This window comes from Brachyistius frenatus, unplaced genomic scaffold (genome assembly GCF_029030835.1).
Source record: "Brachyistius frenatus isolate BFR_SWC_R1_liver_20210118 unplaced genomic scaffold, ASM2903083v1 Contig_2, whole genome shotgun sequence".
Taxonomy (NCBI): Eukaryota; Metazoa; Chordata; class Actinopteri; family Embiotocidae; genus Brachyistius; species Brachyistius frenatus.
The window spans coordinates 4,351,613-4,366,696 of NW_027210601.1; the positions used below are offsets into that span (position 1 = coordinate 4,351,613).

The following is a 15,084-nucleotide window of genomic DNA, read 5'->3' on the forward strand; positions in this document are numbered from 1 at the left end:
ACTCATATAGCACCATCTTTGCCAAGCAAGTAATTAGACCTGGCCCTGGATTGTAAACTGTTCCAAATAATTATAAAATTCATGCATGCAGACCTATTCAGCCTGCTTTGTAATTGCCCCCTTAGGTGTTATGTCGAGCAGTGCTTGGTTTAAAAGCAGGCACCATGCCGCAGACAGCAGGCACTGTGAGCTCTAGTTCCTGGTTAATGATGCCTCGGGCTATTTCCCAGTCAAATGAAGGTGAGGTCACTCTCTTTAGGTGAATTTACTCCACTGTTGTTTGTTAGGCAGTCATCCACAGCGTGGAGCCTCCCTTAAAGCATACACTGAGACGGAACAGATGGCAACCCCTACCCGGAGATGCCACCACAAAGACGCCGCACACTCACTTGGTCAGTTCATAAGCTATAATTAGAACGAGATTCAATAAACTACTTGTTGTTATGCAGGGGAGCATCATGAACCGCCAAACTTTATAACTCAGTTTGAAGATCAGGTCAGTGAAAGAGTAACAATATAATCGTAAAACTATTTGTCTTGTTGGCATATGATGCCAGTATTGTAAAATAAGTAATACATTGATTATCAATCTGTCTATCAATGCATTGATTCTTCCATAATGTATTTTTTGATACAAAATCACAGATGTGCAAACTTTTTTTGCAATTGGATTTGTCATGACATTAAATGGAAGTACTCAGCACTCTGCAACATGATTCATTTGTCCAAGGTTGGCAAAAATAACAGAACACTAACTGTGGGAGTCTTGACTGACTTTTTAAAATTACATATAAACTTTGGCTTCTATTTTCGTAACTAAACATCTTCATTTCGGAATCTCTTCACACTTTTCTATATCTCCTTTCTCTCAAAGCACACACACACACATGCATACAGTATATGCACAATATTTATATGCAGCGTACGTACACACACAAACACAAGCGAGCACACACACGTTTCTGTCTGCTCATGACAAGATGTCAGCAGGAGCAGGTGGAGGGCACTCTGCCACATGCTGAAGCATCCGTCTGTTGCTGCCTGTCTTTATATCACACCAGGTACACAGCATACCAACACAACTAGGCTGAGAGAAACAAGCACTCTGCAGCAATTTCGAGACAATAAATCCAACTCATACTCCTGCGAGAAGAGAGATCACAGCCAAGACATCAGACAAAGACTGACTGTGAAGCAACAGAACAACTGACAGCTTTGCTGGCTTCAGCTACCTTTTTTTTTTTTCAGGATGTGTGAAAGGAAAATTGTTCCTTTCAAGCCATGACTGCTTTTTCTTTTCTTTGAAACAAGCATGTATTAAGAAATATACAAATATAAACGCAAAAATCGCAGAATGGAGCACACTGTCTTTTGATTGCAGGCAACAAATGAATATTGAAATTGACCCAGAATAGTAAACAGTTATATCTTTAATAAAGTACAAAACAAACATGTGAATGCAAACTGTACAATAATTTATGAATTATTTATAGTTTTCTTTGTTTGAGCATTTCATTGTGTCCTTTGTGAGCAGAGGATAATGCTACATTTGGGGAAACAGGGTTGAGTTTTTATAGGAATAAATAGATTAGAGCCAAACATAGAAATAGAACAATAAGTATAAAGAATCTGCAGGAGAATCCATGTACAATATTTACATTTAACCTGAATATATTTCATACAAGGAAATGCATTCATTATAACACTTCTCACAAAACATACTCTCTTAGCAGGGAATGTTAAATTAGAAAGATATTATTCATATAGATAAATTCATATTTTAAATTAAATTAAATGTAATCCAGATGTGGGAATTTTCAAACTTTTCAAAATAATATAAAACTGACTACTACTGACTTGTTTGGTTTAACGTGATATTCACTTTTGAACTGAAAAAGAAAAACTGTTTAACTTCAGTTCAACTTTCACATGAAAAAACAAGCCATACATGCATTTTCATCACACAATAATGTCAAAAAAGGACATTTACTATGTGTCCCACACTTTTGACAATAGCAGTGCACGATCAGTTTGTGTACTCACACAGGCCTTCTTCACCCCTTGTGCAAAAAAAAAAAAAAACTGGGTCCCAAAACCAGTGCTTCAGGTTTTGATAACAGAGACTTAGGAGAGTAAAGCAACACAGAAGTCTTCGAGTGAAGCGACTCTCCAGCTGGATGTTACTCTAGCAGACTGTGACTAGGAGTCTCAGACACATGTCTGATCACATCGTAGATGGTGGTGTGCATATCCTGAATCGACTCGAGGCGAGCCAGAGATCTGCACGATGCCTGCGGGTACAGTCGTATAGGAAAACAAATACGATGGAAAACACAAACGAATTTAGTCAAAATGAGGGTTGGTGTCACATCTGTGAATCAGTGTCAGCGTACAATACATTAAATACCTGTGCAGACTCCATTTTCCCAGGTATGGAGACAAACTCGTAGATGCCAAAGTCTTCTGTTGCATCCTCATGGCCTGCTAATACATATTTCACACCAACACTTTGATTACAGTGACAGCATTAGTGTCTACTATAATTAAAATGAATTTTTACTGATAAATATCATAAAACCTAACACTGCTTTTCAGCTAAAAATTAATGATCCTGACCTTGTTTATTTTTCTGCTTTAGGTTCCTCCTCTCCATACCTATCTTAAACCTTTTTTTTAGAAAAGACTTGAACCAAGCAAAGTGCCGTTCATCCTTTATTTTCTACAGTAATGCCTCACAAAATATGACATATGTATATGTAAGCACAAGAGCAAACTTTACTATGTGGGTGTTGTTAAAGATTGCAGTGTTTGATGTTACATGAAAGTAACAACACCTGTGAACAAACAATGGTTTACCTGAACGATGTGGTCGTTTCTGCTCTAAGAACGGTCTGACAAAAACAGGTAAATACAGCAGTTAATTATATGTGGATTAAATGCATGATAATAATTGTCTGTATTAATTTTATATACAAAGCTCTTACCTGTTGTAAATGCTCATAAGCACTGTTGATAATAGAGGAAAAAGAGAAAAATAATTATTCACAAATGCAACAAATGACAGAATTTTGAATACTATGCCTTGACTTATTTTAATACAGAAGTTACTCTGCCCCGGTTACCTTCAGTTTGACTGACATTTGCAAGTTATTTCCATTTATGATTGACTTCAACATGTAAGAGCATGGTGCAGCAAGCTATTACAGTTATCTTCTGACAGGAAAAGATTGCCATTCTACAGCCAGAATATTTTACATCTCTACTCAGACATCCAGATTTGAAGCTTTGGACATGTTAAACACAATGCAGGCTTCCTGTCAGGACTGAACTGACAGGAATAAACAACAAGTATTGCTAGAAAACCACTTATCATCTAACCTCTCTTAGGATGGCAGGTTTTCCTGAGGAAAAAGAGCAGCATAAGGCTGATGACAAACAGAGAGCAGACTGTGATGGCTGCCAGCGGAGATACAGAGCCGCCCTCCTGGGTGTGCTTCTCTTTCCCTGTTAATAGACAACAGAGGTGTGAATGATATGATAGCAACGCAAATTTTTAGGCAAGGTAGCAGCATGGCTCTTGGGAAGACAGTGTCGGTCATTAGGTCCACCATTTTGGTGCAGACTAAAATATGTCTTGCAGGTATGTTGGATTTCCATGAAAATTTGTACAGACATTCATGGTCTTCAGAGGATAAAACCCTGCAATTTTCCTCTGGCACCTACTACATGTTGACATTTTTTGTTGAGTAGAATACCTTAAAAACCATATAGCAAGATATCAAGCTATTGTCAGCATGTTGCTTAAGGCAACAGTGTGCGTAGCCTCACACAGCAGCTAACATGGCTTTAAAATGTTTAGAAAATTCTCTGGTAAGGCTCACAAGAGATTTTTATGTCAATAAAAAAAACGTAGGCTGTCACAATTTTTGTTGACTCATTGAACAGCATTTTAAATCAGCCTTTCTCGTTATCACCAAGACAACATATCAATGTCGCATTCAGCACACAGAAACTCCACATGCTATAAAACATGGTCAACAAATTCAACAGCTGTTCTCCATTGTTTACTTTCCCATCCACTGAACTTTAATACTGGCTGCAGGCACTGGAACCTGGCAACAGAGATAAAACCTCTGATTCATGATAGCCATGTATATTTCATGTTATATCCATAACCTGCTTTCACTTCTCAGCAGTGGCGCACAGAGTAATGCTCCAGCTACAGTATACTATCTACCCACCTGTTTCCAAAGCCTGTCAGTGTGTGTCACTGGCAAGGTTTATTTCTCAAAGCTCACCAAACTCTTCTGCTTTTGGCATGACACACTGTTTATCTCAGAGGATTCCCAAACCCTACCCACGCTCTGCTCCATCATGCCATGTTCCACCCTCTACCCACCTGTTCCTAAGCTGGCCACCACCAGAGTGAACTGGGCTTCGTCCTGTTTCTGCGTGACATTGTTGAAGGCGCGGCACAGGTACTCCTCGGCCTGAGCCAGTCTGTAGGAGCGCACTTCCAGCCGCGGGCCCTCCGTGATGATCTGGGTGGCGTTGCGGCTCTTGGAGATCCAGACGTAGCTGTTTGGTGGGTTGGAGTCAGCCTGGCATTCGAAGAAGACCAGTTCCCCGGGATTGATGGTGAACACCTCCCCTGTCCGCAGGCCCTGGACAGAGTTCACCTCCAGGTTGTAGGGGCCATCTGTATGGGCCAAGGAAATATGACAGTTAACTGCTGAGATGTTGCTTTATTATATGCAGTGGGTGCTATTTATGAACTGTCTCATTATTATGTAGCATGGGGCAGCAGAGGAAAGTGGGTTTTTAACTATAAGGTCACCGGTTCAATACACAAACTACCAGGATAAATAGGTGAGTGATGTGAGGTGCATTTAATTATATGGCACCAGTGGAGATCAGTGAGACCTCATTAGAGAAAGTACTCTGGTACTAGAGTACCGCTGGATGTATTCTGGCATACAACACACATTAGCGGAAGCACATCATTTGTCTTTAAGAATGAGCAATTTGTTTTTCGAACAGTTAAGAAAAGCATTAAAACTATTAACTATACAACTGTTAAAAATAAAACATGGGTGACTATTTCACTGCCCCATACACATGGATGTGTGCAACATCTTCATTTTTGTTGTATAGCAACACAATAATATTTCTAACAACAGTTATAAACTGTATGCTTTCCATTACTAGAACCTGTATCTATACAGACAGACAGACGGACGGACGGACGGAAGATAGATAGATAGATAGATAGATAGATAGATAGATAGATAGATAGATAGATAGATAGATAGATAGATAGATAGATAGGTAGGTAGGTAGGTAGGTAGGTAGGTAGGTAGGTAGGTGGGTGGGTGGATGGATGGATGGATGGATGGATGGATGGATGGATGGATGGATGGATGGATGGATGGATGGATGGATGGATGGATGGATGGATGGATGGATGGATGGATGGATGGATGGATGGATGGATGGATAGATGGATAGATAGATAGATAGATAGATAGATAGATAGATAGATAGATAGATAGATAGATAGATAGATAGATAGATAGATAGATAGATAGATAGATAGATAGATAGATAGATAGATAGATAGATAGATAGATAGATAGATAGATAGATAGATAGATAGATAGATAGATAGATAGATAGATAGATAGATAGATAGATAGATAGATAGAAATTGTATTTATCCAATGGGAAAATTCGTATGTCCAGCAGCTCATATATAAAACAAAATCTGGATTTAAAAGACAGTCAAATAGAATAAACAACCAATAAAATAAAAATGGGTTAAAAACAGGGCTAAGAACAGAAGGATTACTAGAAAATCAACACATCAATAAATAGATTTTTTTTTTTTTTTTTAAAGGTTTAGTGTGCACTTTAAGACCATAAATCAATATTTTACATGAAACCTGAATATTAAATAGCAACACATAATATCATAGGATTGTATTATGATCACAGAAGTTTCCTCTTCATGGGCAGATATTCTTTTTTCTTGATAACAACAGCTGTGTCTCTCAGCTTCTTTGGTACAGGGAGGCCAATAAGTTCTCTGTTTTATGTCTGTTATAATGTAATTTGCTGTAACAGCAGCAGCAAACCAAACACTGCAACTTCTATGTTACAACTAAAGTCCCTCTGTGTTGTATGTCAGACTGAAAAAGAGATTAAGAAGCAGTCTCTGGCTAAAACTGAAAGAGATAGTGCTTCCTGCAGGTTGAAACACAAACATGCTCTGCCTATGCAAACTGGGGTGATGTCAGTGTCAAGTGCTTAAATACACAGAATAATGAGAAGGTACAAATAACTTAAGGAAGCTGCAGAAAAATGTACCCAACCCTATATGTCCAATCAATACCGAATCTTCAGTTTTGTGAATATTGAAAAACCTTCAAATAAATGCATGGGAAGAGAAGACACGGGTTCTCCGTCCAACCTCAAACTCACGCAACCAGTAAAGTTTATCAGTGCATCTATACCCTTTACTGTGAAACAGAGGAGCCCTGTGAGATAAGTCTGCTCGCATGCAAATACCATCCCTTAACAACCTCATGCTTTCTGCTGTCAAAAAGGACTGTAGGCTGACCTCACAGAAATTTACATATAACCTAATACTTCCTCGACATTAAGGTACAACACGGAACACAAAAGTAGACGTCTTTTCTGGTTTGTAATTAGTACAGGCAGTTTGTGACAAATTAGATTAAAAAAAAATGGAAAATATTCCCAAACGTGTTTTAGGAAAACGATGATTTATCTAGACTCAACGTGTGTCATTGTGTCAGTTCAATGCACGACACAAGATCCTGCCATTTAAGATATTTCAGCAACCAGGGAGGTAAAAACAAATTTGGATGTTATCTGATTGCAGTCCTCATAATGTTACCTCAGCATTGTGAATTTACAGACCATTTCTGGTGCTGATGTTCACCCCATTTATTTTCACATGCAAAAAGTGATAAAAGTAAGCATGAGAAGCTGCTAGCTGTGACTTGTCAGCATCCATCTCTCATATATGTCAATACCTTTACCTTGTAATACGCCTGCTACCGGGTTGATACTTTAACCAAAACAGCCAAACCAAAGTTCTCCGGGAAATGGAAAAAGAGGTGGCTTTGGAAGGAAATGGAAGAAGAATAGACAGACAGATAGAAACTGAAGCTACTCACAGTAGACGTTGAGCTCCACAGGCCTGCTGTTCCGGCCCTGACTGACTGGGTTGCTGGCCACACAGCGATAAGTTCCCTTGTCCTCTTTCCTCACAGGGCTGATTAACAGTGTTGAGTTGTCTTGGGAGAAGTGGTATCTGTTGCTGGCACCCACTGCGACATTATTCCTGAGCCACTGGAACACCACTCTTGTTCCTCTCTCAACAGAACAAGTCCAAGTTACGTTCGCCTTGTCCTCAACAACTGCATATGACGGGCTCTTCTGAATCATTGGAATGGACACAGGGACTACAGAGAGAACAAGAAACACGGGTAACTTTAGAGTCCTATCCAATAGATGTCATTAAAATGGTTCATGTCAGGATAAACACGTAACTCACCATCTACTGTTACATGAACAGTTCTTTCCTCCTTGATGACCAGTCCTGTTTTGTTATGAAACTCTATGTTGAGGCTCAGATGATAATCCCCTTCATCTTCTTGGTTTAATTTCCGGATTAGCAGAGAAACATTGGGCTCTCTGAAGAGGAGGTGGTTACGGTACATCATGTCAGTGATTGCAGCCTGTTTGGTAAAAGTCACTAAGGTGGTCCTGGTGCCACTTAGCTTGGTGTGAGACCAAGTTCCTTGGATCTCAGCTTCGTCCATCAGAAAGTGAGTCTCCACAGACAGCAGCAAGGACTTTCCTTCAATGCCATGATGGACCAATGTAGGGATGTGAATGAATTCGGAGCTGACCTCTGAGTTGGTGGAAATGATGGGAGAAGGAAACAAGAGGGAAGGGAAACATAGTTACTGCACGATCATTGTAAGGTAACTTATTAGAGCTCCCATGCAAGACATCAGGCTTCATACACTAGTGCACATTACACACCACTATGCACATTACATACCAATATAAAGCTTGTTTCGGAACAAGTGTACAGTCCTTTAATGATTTAAAATAATTTTAGGGATAAACACACAGGGTGCCGCAGGACTATGTCTGTGAGATACTGAATGACACAGAGTATTCACTTCGCCATGTAATTCAAAACAATATGGGATTTGAGACTGATACCGACACCAAGCTTTAGCTAAACAATATTACCATACTCTGTCTTTAAGTTTGACAATTCAGAATGTGAAAAAGGTGTTTCAGCAGTTTCTTCAGGTTAGGTCACCTAACTGCAGTTTCACAATAACGGAAACAATTTACTAAAATGGCTACAAGAAAAATTTCATGTCAGCCTGCCCTTTTAGTTCTTGAGTCAAATGACTTGGTGGTGCCGAAAAGCTAATATCTATAATATCTATAATCTATAATAAATGAATTTTGAGGCACCTGGAGGCTGAGCAGCAAGCTGTACAGACAACACTGCCTTAAAATCCACCAGAAATTGGGCAATGTTGGCATTCAACTGGAGCTCTATCTTCTCTGTGTTTTCCAATTTCAGAGGGGAATATTTGTGCTTCCACCCTCCCCCCGCGCCCTCCGCACTCCGTTTACACACACCATATAATAGCAACCTTATCACAGATACAACTCTGTTCAGTCTGAGTTAAAAACCATGGCGTGTATCAGTGCTGCATCAAAGCAATGCTTATTGGAACTTTGTAACAATTAAGGTTTATCATATTATCAAATATATCAACTTGCATTGTTGTGATGAGATCATATAGTGTTGTCATTTCACAACATTTTGTGGTTCAAATGTAGAAATTTGAACAAATTCAAACTGATTTTGCATACATTTTCTACAGGATGAATTGCAGTGGGTTGCTTTCGGGAAAATATTTTGAGTCATATTGAACTGTTGGAAGGAGTCAGTGTAACAATATGAAAGCAAAACAGAGCTATTCCTTCGAAAGAGGAAGACTGTGTAATCCAGTCATCTGTATCCTCGTGCCATGTCCTGAAACTGTAGAGAGTTAATATTGACCCAGCTCATTACAGAGTGTCGTTGTTGTCAGACAAGGACGAGGCCTGTCTCTCTAATCATGACCCCTCGCGAAACAAACACTTGGGCCGTCTGAAGTTACTTCGACAGTTAATATATAGCTTCTTGCTGTCTGTTCGAGTGACGGCCGGTTGCCAGGGCAGTTTGTTCACTGGATACACAGCCAAAACAGACAACTTGGAAAAAAAAAAAAAAAAAAAAAAAAGAATGGAAGAAGCTATCAGTGTTTTTCAGCAGATATTGTCATTTTAAACTGGAAGTTTGAATTGAATGCTTTTTCTCAATATGAAAAGATAAAATTATCCAGACTGTCTTTTACCTATTTATTCCACAGCCATATTTTTTTCATCTGAAGTGCATCTTTCTTCTGAGATATGACCTTTGCTCGTTTGTCAATTTTAAGTTGATAAGTGAGTCTGTTTGGTTGCCAGCTTGAGTTGAGCAACAGCATGTGAGTAGGCAGTGCTACTGTGAAAGAAACTCTCTAAAAACCTCACAGTTTTTATTCACAGTAATTTCTTTCAACTTCCCCTTTTTGTTACACGATTCCCTTTGTCTTACTTCTGTCTGTACATCTTCTCTTTCTCCATTTCAGCTTTAAAGACATGGCAGGAATATATATATGAAAAACTGTTTCAGAGTTTTCTAAATTTCAAATGATTTAAACTTTGGATATTGCAAAAAAAAAAAAAATACAAAAATATATATGAAAAGAAGGAAAAACTCAGAAATGTGGGTTTAGACTCTTCATCATCCTCTTCTTTGCCTCTGGGCAGTACATAGTTCCTCCTTCTGACATCCAGCTGGTGTCAGCCAGGTCTCTGGTGACTGCTGCCCATATTGCTCATCACAATAGATCTACTTTGTGTCTGGTGTTATGTCCTAAATAATAAATGCAGCACAGACACCCCTGGTGCCACTCATACAAGCCCCCAGGTCTGTGTGTGTGTGTGTGTGTGTGTGTGTGTGTGTGTGTGTGTGTGTGTGTGTGTGTGTGTGTGTGTGTGTGTGTGTGTGTGTGTGTGTGTGTGTGTGTGTGTGTGTGTGTGTGTGTGTGTGTGTGTGTGTGTGTGTGTGTGTGTGTGTGTGTGTGTGTGTTGTCAGTAGCAGGCGTGTGCCTGTGTTTATACCAGCTGAGATTCGGTGAAAAGGCAGAATGAGGAGGAGTGTGCTGAGCCCGCTCCTTCACTGTTGTCCCTAAACAGCATGGATATTGTTGTGGTGCTAGAGAGGAGATTGCAGGACAATGGGCTTTGAGGTGTGAGGATCATCTTTGTTTAGTGGCTGTGACCACACACACACACACACACATTCAAACAGCTCCATGTGGAGACCCACCAGCACCTGCCTCTTATCACCCTCACACATATCCAAGTTGTTTGGATACTAAATAAAGTTACCGGGTGCGTGTCCGAACGCCACCATCTCCTGTCCTACTCTAGATAAGACAAACAGCTTCTTAAGGAAGGTTGATGATACCAACATCAAAGCGGGGCAGTGTCCATGTCTGAGGCAGTTTTCTGTTAGATTAATCTTGTGAAAGCAGCGCTGTCTGTTATCTCGGTGTCACAGAGCTCTGGCTCAGGTCACTTCTTCTTTCCACTGACCCTGTCTTTTTTTTTTACTTACAGACAGCAACAGTAGAAAAGCTAATTCTGTAAAGCCACGCGGTGGTGACTATGGAAAAGACATGCAAAATAACCCAAGACAGACTCTAAGGGGAGCACTTTAAGACACTTCCTAACCCAGTTTCATTGCTGCTTCTCTGGTCCAAACACATTTTAGGATTTATATGAATATTTCACTCCTGCTTCCCACAAAAACTTCCTCAATTGACTCCTCAGTTTCACCCTACCAACCAAACAAACACAGCAACCACAGTAACTGCTCGCACCGTGCCAACACAACACCAACAACTCCAGCACAACATCCCCACCCACAACACTTTACCACGCCACACTCACCTGTAAAGATGAACAGAACAGAGCAGACATAGAGTGCTGTTCTTCCTGTGGCCTCCATGGCATCTTATCCTCTAGGGATATTTGGGACTTCTGACAGGCAGGCAGGGAGTGATAGATGTGGAGCGGAGGAAAAGAGTGGAAGAGTCGTTCTCTTCCACCTCGTCGGTGGTGGAGGAGAAGGAGGAGGAGGAGGAGGAGGAGGAGAGAAATGTGACTGGTTGTGGTGACAACATTTGCCAGGGAAATAAGAGGAGCTAGCTTTCCTGGATTCACATTTTGGCCCCTCCCATGTGGCTCTAGGAGTAAGAAGAGGTCCACCTGGCTGAGAGACAACACAGTATGGTTCTCACACACACACACACACACACACACACACACACACACACACACACACACACACACACACACACACACACACACACACACACACACACACACACTGAGCTGCCCGATAGGGCTGAGGGTTTCGCTGTGTGAAAGAGAAACTGAGACATAAAACTGTAAAAGGATAGTGGAGAGCAGAATGGAAACAGTTTCTTTACATAAGAATACACCAGCTGTCTACTTCTTCAGCCCTTCAGGCCATGAAACAAAGCTTTAAACTGCTAACACGCTGTTTTGTTAAGTTACAGAGCTTTCAGTGGACTCAACGGTCAGCAATCAGCTATTCTGTTTGAAGTGATTTTTAAAGTCTGGAAATAAGAGGACATATGACAAGGAGGTGGTAAAACTGGCAGAAAAATGTCATGTCAGAGAGAGACACGTTGACAAGCTTTTCATATTGTTTTTCAACCCTCAGGGAGACACTGTGGAGAAAAAACTATCGACACTGATCTTTTTTTTTTTAGATCACTTGGTGTTGGATGCAATGGTACAGCTACAGTATATCTTTAATGAAGTTATACCCTTTTAAAAGTTTCCCACTAACAGAATTACTGAGACTAACTTTCCAGAAAAGAACAAATTAAAAGTAGTTATGTGCTTCACACTAAAACATTTAATATATCCCTGTATTGACTTGGCCAGAAAAGCTTTTTTTTCCCATCCTCTGAATGGACGTGGTTGACTTCTGACTGAGCTGCACAGTGAATGAATTAGGTCATTGTGAGCTGCATAAATGAGTGCCTGGTGTGGTGATGGCACCATTAAAGAAATTTATTATTTTCTCTGCTGGGATGCTTATTTACAGGGAAAACTGAGAACAATGATTGGTGTTAGAAGAAAGTTTTTATTTTTATTTTTATTTTTTTATCAATACAGTTTTTGTTAATCTGAGCACATGAATGATCAAATTTGACATGGAATTATTTTTTTAGTACTCTGGGAAACAGTGTAGATGAGAAAATCAATGCAGCCTAAATGATCAAAGATAAATGATGTTTATAAATTTTATTTTTTACTTATTTAAAAAAAAAATTTAAAACAAAATTGCAGTGCTTGAAGTTGTTTAAAGTATGAAATTTTTTTTAAAAAAAACTGTCTGCCTGTGGCACTTCTTTTCCCCACAGAACCTGCAAGTTTCCTCTTCGCCTTTAGATGGGGTCAGTGCATCATCCACTATACCAAATTTGCCAGAGGCTGCAGAAAAGAGCTCTACAGTACTTTAAATAGGCATCAGTTATAATTTTTTTGGACAGTTTATAATTTATTCCAACTATTTGTATTGACTTTGCGTGGCTCTATGGTTCTCAACTGTTTTGGATTGTGACCCTTTAAACTGAAACAATGTCTGCTCGTAACCCCTTGACAGATCAGATTCTGCTTGTCCTTGAGTTTCAAGCAGAGAAATGTTTCTGTCTCAGATTATTTATTAAATTAAAACAATTCTTACAGGCCAGACCCATCTAGTCTTTTACAATAGGGACAGTAAAAGTAAGAAGTCAAAAAACAGAAATAATTTAAGGAGCAGACACATTTTTGTTTATTTTTCTGATCATTTTTCTTAAAAGCCCCCTCAGGGTACGAGTGGCTCAGAATTACTCATTTACTGTATGACGTTCTGTGATTGTGACAGATCTTACTATATACTTTTCTTTATTTTTCCAATTGACTTGTGTCTAATGATCACATACGAACACTATACGGTATGGCTGCTGTTCATTGAAATCCACATATCTCTGAATCATGTGATTTAAAATGTCTTATAAGAAGTGAAAGATGCAGGGTTCCTTTAAGGATTTAAAAATTCTTCCAAAGCAAAGTATTTTTAAACTTGTTGAATTATCTGAAATGTTCATTGTGAAGCTGACCATTGTTGCAGCTTCAGTTTATGAAGCAGGGACATTTTGGAGATAGGTCGTTTTTGCAGGACAGCAACAATATCGTACATCACTATTTAATGATTGGTCTTATCACTGATAATATGGATCATTAGTAATTAAATAAGTTAATATGATTCCTACAAGGTAGGTTATGTATTTTCATTCAAAATGAAACAAAGATTGTTTCAGGAAGGGGCTATTGAGAAACAAACTGAGCTAAACTAATAGCTGAGTCAGGATGTTTTGGCCTCCACCCTGACCTTTTGACCTGACAGACTCCTGCCTGGTGTGTGATGAGTTAGAAAATTAGATCTGCCTTTGATCACAGAGTTAGTTCAAGATAACAATAAAGCAGCCAAATTTGTTATTCACGGATGTCCTTCACAGCAAAAAATAAGAGGGCGCTTCACGTGTCTGCTCGGAGAGTGTATCCCTCGAACCTCTCTTCTTCTCTTTTGTCTGAAATATTCCATCATGTGGATTTTAGTGACATGTTCTGGTCAAAGAAAGCTTGCCACAGTAAATCCAGCAAGTTTTGGTACAGTAAGGTTGTGGCCTGGTCTGGCTTTTTTGAAGCACCTTTCCAAAACCAGGACGCAGCAGCGTGAGTGACACACCCACACAGCCTCAAATGGGGGCCCTCTTGCTGTGCTTAAAACATGTCACATTTTCCATTTTCAGCCTTCCAGCCCAAGTCTGCCACATTTCACCACAAGTCTACCCCTCTGGACAGCTCGCCTCCTGCAGCCTCCGACTGTTCCTCCACCCTCTGATTGCATTATTTTATACCAAATCATTTTCTTACTTTAGTTCATGATTAAGAATGATGAATTACACCTTACTCTTGCCTATCTTGCCTCCTCTTTAGTCTTTTTTTTTTGTATCTTCTTCCAAATAAAATGTTTAGGTCCCTCCGTCTCTTCCTCTCTTTATCCTTTTTCTCCCTTCTCTTTCGTTCCTCCTCTCTCCTAGCAACCTTGGCCTACAGCTGCAGACACTCGGAGCAGACACAACCCACATCAAGGCCATGCTATTGGCACACGCGTGTTTATATGTGTCTGGAGCAGTCGTTACAGAGGGGCCACATCGGGTGTCATTGGCCTACTGTGATATAGGCTCCAATACATATTAATTTCTCAGTTCAAAGCAGTGAAAGGGTAAATATATAGCTGTGTTGTAATGCTAAGGGCCCCTTCAGTTTCGTAAGTAAAGGTAATGAAGTGCAGCATGACCACATATATATATATGTGTGTGTGTGTGTGTATATATATACATTTATATATATATATATATATATACACAGTGGGTACGGAAAGTATTCAGACCCCTTTAAATTTTTCACTCTTTGTTTCATTGCAGCCATTTGCTAAAATCAAAAAAGTTCATTTTATTTCTCATTAATGTACACTCAGCACCCCATCTTGACAGGAAAAAACAGAAATGTAGAAATTTGTGCAAATTTATTAAAAAAGAAAAACTGAAATATCACATGGTCATAAGTATTCAGACCCTTTGCTGTGACACTCATATTTAACTCACATGCTGTCCATTTCTTCTGGTCCTCCTTGAGATGGTTCTACTCCTTCATTGGAGTCCAGCTGTGTTTAATTAAACTGATTGGACTTGATTAGGAAAGGCACACACCTGTCTATATAAGACCTTACAGCTCACAGTGCATGTCAGAGCAAATGAGAATCATGAGGTCGAAGGAACTGTC

At 39.6% G+C, this 15,084-nt stretch overlaps 1 protein-coding gene across 4 annotated transcripts; it reads right to left on the minus strand.

The window, feature by feature from the left end:
- Positions 1 to 1,412: 1,412 nt before the first annotated feature.
- Positions 1,413 to 11,354, minus strand: hepacam2 (HEPACAM family member 2). Of its 4 annotated transcripts, none has more exons than XM_069694580.1 (9): positions 11,107 to 11,353; positions 7,583 to 7,942; positions 7,203 to 7,490; positions 4,400 to 4,699; positions 3,379 to 3,504; positions 2,985 to 3,006; positions 2,857 to 2,891; positions 2,408 to 2,481; positions 1,413 to 2,291 (listed from the first exon to the last, which is right to left on the minus strand). In XM_069694580.1, the coding sequence occupies exons 1-9, from the start codon at positions 11,162 to 11,164 to the stop codon at positions 2,181 to 2,183; spliced, it is 1,374 nt and encodes a 457-aa protein (XP_069550681.1). In that variant the 5' UTR covers positions 11,165 to 11,353; the 3' UTR covers positions 1,413 to 2,180. The 4 variants fall into 4 exon arrangements, with proteins under 4 accessions (XP_069550681.1, XP_069550673.1, XP_069550699.1 ...); XM_069694572.1 differs by having other exon boundaries at positions 2,408 to 2,484; XM_069694598.1 differs by lacking the exon at positions 3,379 to 3,504 and having other exon boundaries at positions 11,107 to 11,354.
- Positions 11,355 to 15,084: the final 3,730 nt, after the last annotated feature.

Coding starts and splice junctions, on each gene's coding strand:
- hepacam2 (XM_069694572.1), bottom strand. CDS start 11,164: ATGGAGGCCACAGGAAGAACAGCACTCTATGTCTGCTCTGTTCTGTTC. Junction 3,505..4,399: donor GGTGGCCAGCTTAGGAACAG/GTGGGTAGAGGG, acceptor GTCTATTAACAG/GGAAAGAGAAGCACACCCAG. Junction 2,892..2,984: donor CTTATGAGCATTTACAACAG/GTAAGAGCTTTG, acceptor TGTTTTTGTCAG/ACCGTTCTTAGAGCAGAAAC.